This window comes from Gavialis gangeticus, unplaced genomic scaffold (assembly GCF_001723915.1).
Source record: "Gavialis gangeticus isolate Ggan-Ray unplaced genomic scaffold, GavGan_comp1, whole genome shotgun sequence".
NCBI classification, from domain to species: Eukaryota; Metazoa; Chordata; order Crocodylia; family Gavialidae; genus Gavialis; species Gavialis gangeticus.
Window position 1 is genome coordinate 168,348,587 of NW_017728992.1, and position 7,384 is coordinate 168,355,970.

Genomic DNA, 7,384 nt, shown 5'->3' on the forward strand with positions numbered 1-7,384 from the left:
CCCCCCCCCCCCCCCCCCCCCCCCCAAATATGGCTATGTAAGTATGTAAGTTATTGTGGTTCAGTCACTGGACCAGTCAGAATATGTGCTCTTGCTCGCCATCTGCTGGTGGAAAAGCAGCAGTGCAGCTTGAAGGGTCATATGTATTAGGCCTGTGCGAAGTGGCTAGTATTCGCTTTGGATTGGGATTTGGCTGATTTGGGGGTCAGTGACTCGAATCACTGTCCCAAATCGGCCTAATCTCCAAATTGAACAGACCCCATCCCCTGCTCACTCTCCTAGCCCCGTCAATGGCTGCCCCACCTGGCCCCAGCATCCTGGCACTTTAAAAATAAAAAAATAGCCCCACACTCATCAGCTGGTGCCAGGCAGGGGGACAATTCCCTGCTGCCCCATGCTGTGTGGGGAGGCTCTACCACAAGCCCCCAGAGGCACTGACGGCCACTGCAGCAGACTGGGGCAGCAGACAGGAGATGGGTCTGGTGGGGGGTCCTCCCATGGTCCCTCCCCTCTGTCCATTACTTACTGGAACAGAGTTCAGGTCCAACTCTCTACAGTGGTGAGCAGGGACTGCCCAAATCTCCTCCAAAGCCTTTTCCAAATCAATTTGGACCTTTTTTATTGGTCTCCCAATTTTAATTCTGATTCAGAGACTTAGCTGCCATATTGGGATGAATCTTCTCCAAATCAAATCGGCAGCCAAAGCTTCGCACAGCCCTAATGTGTATATGTGCACCTGTTTTGATCTGCATTAAGCCCTGGGACACTTAGGCCCATGTCAAATGAAACATTTACAATTATAAGTAGGCTTTCAACTTGTTTTCACTCTGGCCCCAGGAATCTTGCATTCTTTGTACCATGGCCAACATCAGTGGGATGGGTGGAGTGTGCACTCATCAACTGGCTCTGTAGACTAGTAGTTATGGCCCTCTTTTTGAGAAGTGGGTGATATAGTAGAGGAGAACATTGAACCTAGTTTTCTGGCACCCCAGCATCTTTCTCCAGCTATAAACATGGTTTAAAAACCAGCAATCCTTCCTCAGGCCTTTGAAAGAAGGCATTTAAGGGCTGTCCTTCAGCATTCCAGACCCATGATTGCAAGTCGACAGAAGCAGAGCTGACTGCAGCCCTGACCCGAGGTAAAGCCATGCAGACAATTTGCTTCAGGGTGTTACCATGTGCCCACTACTGTGTGGTAACTGTCCTTGTGCACACTTTTGCTCTGACACAAGTGAAAGCGGCAACTTTGACTGAAAGGTAAAAAGGAAAAACTGTTTGGCTGAAAATGCTGGTAAGCATTTACTGTGAAGTAAACACATGCATACCCCCTCTCTCTCACCCTACAATAATCATTCCTGTGTCCATACCCTTGTGCTCCTCAGATATGGAGAGGAGTGAGAGTATAGATATGTCTCTCTGGTTAGCATTTCCTATTTGCTAGTTCTTTTGGATTGTCATTTGGCACCTCTCTTCCACCACCACCATTTAGGGAACTTAGACACTTCCCTCGGGGTCTTGGATTCCACTTTGGGGCAGGCACTTGTAAGCTAGCCTTTATTAGATACTTGACCCTTAATAGTGCATAAATACTTTTATTGTGTTACTAAACAGCAGTTATTTCTTGTTGAATTTTTGCTCTGAAGTATTGTACACCTGACAATGACATTTTAGGAGTGGGCCAAACGTGTCAGATAGCACATACTTTAAGCAGTACTTCATATTTTTTGATATTGAATGTTTAAATATGCTTTTATATCAGAAATATTTGCCACCCAACACAAGTAATAGAAAACTTGAGCTTTGCTTGGATATTTTATTTTATTCTTCCAAATGACTAGTGCAAATTTTCTTAAATTCAAGATTATTAAAGATTATCATAATGAATGTATAGAACAAAGCATTGTTTTGCTGTCTTTCAACATTATCTGCCTAAATAGCTTGTGAAAGAACAAATTAACTTTTCTTCAGTTTTAATAGGCCATCACAACTTGTTTTAAACATCTTGCTTTTGATTTTTAATCTTGGTTTGAACTGGTTGAAGAATATTTCACAGAAAAAATGCAAATCTTCCTTTTGTACCCTAGGTTTTAATTTTACTCAAGCTTAATATAATGGAAAAAGCTACCACAGAGTGTTACCTAAAATGCTGCAACTTGGGTACAATCATCCTTTGATTTCCAAAAAGCAGAGGTCCAAATCCTCAGCTTCAGGACATAGAATCAGGTTTATTGAGCAAGTCTACAGTGATAGGTAGCAGTTTTCAGATACCTTAAGGATGACAGAGAAGATGGAGATGGGCTTTTCTCTGTTGGTGTAGGAGACAAGACTAAGAGCAATAGTCTCAAGCTACAGCAGAGGAAATTTTAGGATGAAGATTAGGAGGAACTCTCTGACTTTAAAGGTGGCCAGGCTTTGGAACAGGCTACCTAGAGAAGTTGTGGAATCTCCATGCCTGGAAATTTTCTAGAGCAGATTGAACAGGCACTTACCTGGAATGATTAAGGCAGGGATGCTCCTGCCTTGAGCAGGAGGCTGGACTAGATAACCGTGTGAGATCCCTTCCAACCCTACTTTCCTATGATCCCATATGTTTATCCTTCTATAATATTCCAAAGCTGTGTCTTCCTGTGACTATCAACAGCTTAAAAACCAAGAGAGTATAACAAAACCTGGCCAATTTATTGAGGCAATAGCTGCATTACCATGAAGAGTCCTTGTTGGATTCTTGTATTTAAAGAAGAGGTATGTGCGGTAACCACAGTAACTCTGAGGGTTGACAGATGTTGACTTTAATGGTTTCTACTTTATTTTCCTAATGCTGAAAGGCTAATCCAATACCCAATAGTCATCATGTTTTCCATTAACTATCTGAGGGCCCAAGTTTCAGCTCAGGCCTTTGGGATGATAATATCTTGCTTTTATATGGTACTTACCATCAGTGCTCTACAAAAGGAGTCAGTGGTGTTATTGCCGTTTCTTCTGCATTTGAAAGTATGGTGGACCTCAAACATCCCATTAAATTACCATTAGAAAGACAATAAATTTTTATGTTGTTGTCTCAATTGAAGCAAATTTTAAAAGCCCTGAGCTCAAAGAATTCAACTCTGAGCTCAAAGAATTTGTTTTTTCTAGCAGATTATTTTTTGTAGGAACAAATATAAGGCATGACCTTCTTCTGAACATCATACCGTGTGTAAGAATCTATTTTTCAGTGTATTGTTTCATACCAATATATTTACTGTAAGAGGGAGTAATTTATCTGTCAAATATAACAAACTTCTAACAACATTCTAGCTTTTATGGATAGTTGTCTTTGCATTCACAATGTTGAGTATGCAGAGTAAAACTCTGTTTTAAAAAAAGAAAAGAAAGAAATGTTTGTGGAGGCTTAATGTAGCTTCCTGAATGCTGACTTTCCACCACCTCCCCTCTCCTCTCTTCTCTTCTTCTTTTTTTTTTTTTTCGTGCAGATAACAACAAGGGAAGACATAAATTCAAAGCAGGTCACAAATATCAAACCAGACCTGGAGCCTGAAGCTTTTCGGCCAAATCTTAGTGATCCTAGTGAATTGCTACAACCAAGTCAAATTGAAAAGGTATGGTCCTTCCATAGTTGCTTACTAGATTTGTCATTGTACTTTAAATATTCCAAGCACAGTCTGTCAGGTACTCCAAACAAATAAGGAAAGTTTGTCCTGAAGATCATAACATTTAAAGAAATGGGTAAGTAAAGCACAAATAGTAGTCAAAATATTTAACTTGTTTATACAAAAATAAAAACTCAGTGAAGATTCTAATATCTATCTTAGTTCTTACTTCATATGCCTATGCTTTAACCTCACCTTGCCACATCCAATAATTTCAGTGCAACCATTGCTACCTGTCCTTACTTAAAAATAGGCGGTTTGATGTCGTGGAGGTAAAAGAAGGATGCTTTGGGGTGGAGTGTCATGTTTTGTTGATACTTAGCAAAGGCTTCCTTGTCTCCTTTGTTTTTGTTTGTTTGTTAAGGGTCACTTGACTCCATTAATCTGGGACTTATCACCAGGGATCCTGGTTTTCCATGATCAAAAAAAAATTATAAATTCTCTGATTAAAGAATTGCAAATTTCCTGATTTTTAAAAATCCCAAAATCTGTGGTTAAAATTAAATGCCACCTCCTCCAGCCTCCTTGCCCTGTCAGAGGGGCCCCCAGCTGCCAGGGCTATGGGGCCAGGGACCCAGGCCCACAGCCCCTTGCCCCCAATGGAAGGCAGTGGCTGCTGTAGTGGGAGCATGAGCAGCTACCCTCCTACTGCGTGTCTGCTGTGGGCTCAGGCGGGGCTGGCTCCCGGTGGCAGCATACACTCCTGGGGGGCAGGGGAGATCTGTGCCCCCCAAATCTGGGGGGGCAGGGGAAGAGTGGATGTGTACTGCAAGCTCATGCATCCCACCCTGCTGCCCTCCCCCAGGACTTCCAGAGTGCAGCAGGTGCAACCTGGCACAGCAGCACACGAGAGGCAGGGGACATGCACAAAAGCTGCATGCTACTGCAAGCTCCGCACTGCTTTGGCCATGCTTTCCCTGCCAGCAGGGGCAGGAGTGAGGGGTGCAACCCTGCACTGCCCCTGTGCACGCAGAGGAAGCATGGCCAGGGCAGTGCAGAGCTTGCAGCAGCATGCAGCTTTTCTGTGTCCACCCTGCCGAGCCAGTTGCACACACTGCACTCGAGGCCTGTGGGGAGCACAGCATTTGCGACCCAGGGTTTGCAGCCTGCCAAGAACTCTGGTCGGGAGCAGGGAAGGGGGGGAGTTTGCAGCCTCTCTGCTCCTGGCTGGCTGCAAAGCACCCCCAGTGGCCGGAGAGTGCCCAAACTGGCTGGGGGCTGAGGGGAACAAGAAGGTTTGCAGCCTCCCTGCTCCCAACCGGAGTGCCCAGCCAACTTTAACCCACCCCCACTTCTGGCCAGAATGCCCAAGCTAGCTTGGGGGGGGCGGGGGGGGGCGTGGTTTGCACCCTCCCAGCTCTCTCAGCCCCCAGCCAGCTTGGGCACTTTGGCCAGGAGCAGCGGGGGTTGCAGCCAGCCAACCACTCCAGCTAGGGGTGAGGAGACTGCAAACCCAAGCCTGGCTGGCTGCAAACCTCTTCACTCCCTCAGCCCCAAGCCCCACTTACCTCCAGCAAGAAGAGTGAGCCTGAAGCAGCCTCAAGTAAGTGCGAGCGTCGGGGCCTGCCCTTTCCCTTTTCCCTCCAGGCAGGGTTGGGGGTTTCCCTGCTTGTCTTGCAAACAGCTCTTGCAGGCTGGAATTCAGCCAGCCTGCAGACCTCTTTGCAAAATGGGGGAAATCCACCGGTTTTTCTTATTTTAAAAATGGGAAATCTGTAGTTTTTCTGTGAGAAAAGGAAAACCCGGATCCCTGCTTATCACTCAGACAACAAGACCAAGCAGCAGCAGTGGATATATATTGACCATTTCTGCAGGTGATGCTAATTGTGTTAAACCCTCGAAAAATAGAGCAGGGGCATGCACAGTGTTGCTGGAATTTAAAGGATGATTCATGACTACTAGATTGCACTACTGGATTACCAAGGTTCTGGTATTGGGGAATGGATATGAAGATGTCAGCTGTATTGAACAAATATTCAAGACGTGCAAGTGAGGAAGAATAGGAATGAAGAAAAATCGTATATTGTAGAAGATATTTTCTATAAAAGTCCATCTTATAGAACAACCGCAGTGCATAGATTGATAGATAGACCAAAAAAGGTAGTTTAAAAGGTTTAGAGTACTGGTAATACTGCCATCCTCCTCCATTTCCAAATTCTCTCGTTTGGGCTGGGTCACTCCCCTGCCCTGCCATCCCAGAGGGCTGGGCCATGCCTCCTCCCCCTGCAGGGCCAGGCCATGATCCATCCCTCTGGTGGGGCAAGGCTGGGGCTGGGCTATGGCTCTTTCCCACCCCTCACAGTGCCAGGCTGCACCCTTTTACCTCCTCCAGGTCAGAGTTGGGGCTTGTACACTCCCCTTCCCTCTCTGATGGGGCTAAGTTGGAGCCAGAACACACCCTCTTCCCCTGTGTGGCTAGATGGGGAACCGGATCTGGCCCACCAGCCGGATCTGGCCCACAGATGGACCAAGTGCTGCCCATCTAGCCCGCAGGGCAAAAAGTTTGGACATCTTTGTTCTAGATCACTTGTGGGTGGTAATAATTTCTGGAAAAAAAAGGTAGCTTTAAAAGCTTATTGAAAGATAGAGGTGTCTTAGCTTATATTACCTGGAAGGCTATTCCAGGGGGTCTCTTAATAGGTTCAGTAAGACATATTCAGGCTTCATTCCTATGTAGCATATATTTAAACGATATTACTTAAATAAGCAGATTTTTTGTTGCTTTGTTAATAGCTTACAAAGACTCTTCCCCCACGAACCATTGGATATCCATGGACGCTTGTCTACAGTACTGCAAAGCATGGCATGAGCTTGAAGACCTTGTATCGAACCATGTTGGGCCTGGACACTCCTGTCCTGATGGTTATCAAAGACAGTGATGGGCAGGTATGAAAATATTAGCTAAAAAAAAAAAGTGCTGCTTCAAGTAATTAAATATTTATCTCTATTTGTAGTTTGTGCATGGTTGTTGCAATTCTAAATCTTTGCTCAGGCAGGTTCAAAGGCGGCATGTCTCTGGGAGGAAGTTTGATCAGGGAAATCTGCTGTCAAGCCACACTTGTTGAGATTTTTTTTTTATTACCATTTTATTGCTGAATTATTTTTAAGGAAAACTAGAAATAGTGAAAGTGTAGGGACAAGATTACAAATTGCATGAGTGTCAAAAAATGGCAGGTATACAGCTGGATAACTGCCATTTGGTGTGCAAAGTGACTAAGAGTCCACTTTTGATAGCTCAGAGTTGATAGATCCTGTATTTTATGTTCCAACAAAATTTAACAGTGAAGAACACTTAATCTAATATTTATAAAAGCCTTAATCTGTCTGTCTGTCCATAACACTTTATTTGCACTCTGATTGGATGACTGAAACAACAAATCAGAGTGTGAATACAGTGTTGGTACAGGAGGTGGCAGTGCAGCAGAGCGCCACCATAATGGTGGAGACACAAGGGACAGAGGGCATAGAGGGCATGGGCCCCTCTGCCCCTGCCCTGCTCCCTGGAGTGGACAGCAACAGGGTGGATGGAACCAGGGAGGGTAGGAAGAGCCCAGCAGTGCTGGCCTTGCCCCCCGTCACTCTCTGCAGGCAGTGAACATGGGGCAGGGTGGGGGGGGCAGTCAAAGCCACCAGAGCTGGCCTCACCCTGTGCCCCCCCCCATGCTCCTTGGAGGCAGCAGCAGCATGTGTGGGGGGGGGAAGTGGGGTTGGGATGCTGTGAAGGGCATGAGGCGACT

The 7,384-nt window shown here is 45.5% G+C and overlaps 1 protein-coding gene across 7 annotated transcripts in view; it reads left to right on the forward strand.

Moving 5' to 3' along the window:
- The window catches only part of OXR1 (oxidation resistance 1), a 608,937-nt gene that overhangs the window by 562,146 nt on the left and 39,407 nt on the right, over positions 1-7,384 (forward strand). For all 7 annotated transcript variants that reach the window (XM_019528058.1, XM_019528061.1, XM_019528059.1 and 4 more), the window contains 2 exons: positions 3,471-3,596; positions 6,381-6,533. In XM_019528058.1, the coding sequence (XP_019383603.1) occupies positions 3,471-3,596; positions 6,381-6,533 (279 nt within the window). The remainder of the gene's footprint in view (positions 1-3,470; positions 3,597-6,380; positions 6,534-7,384) is intronic.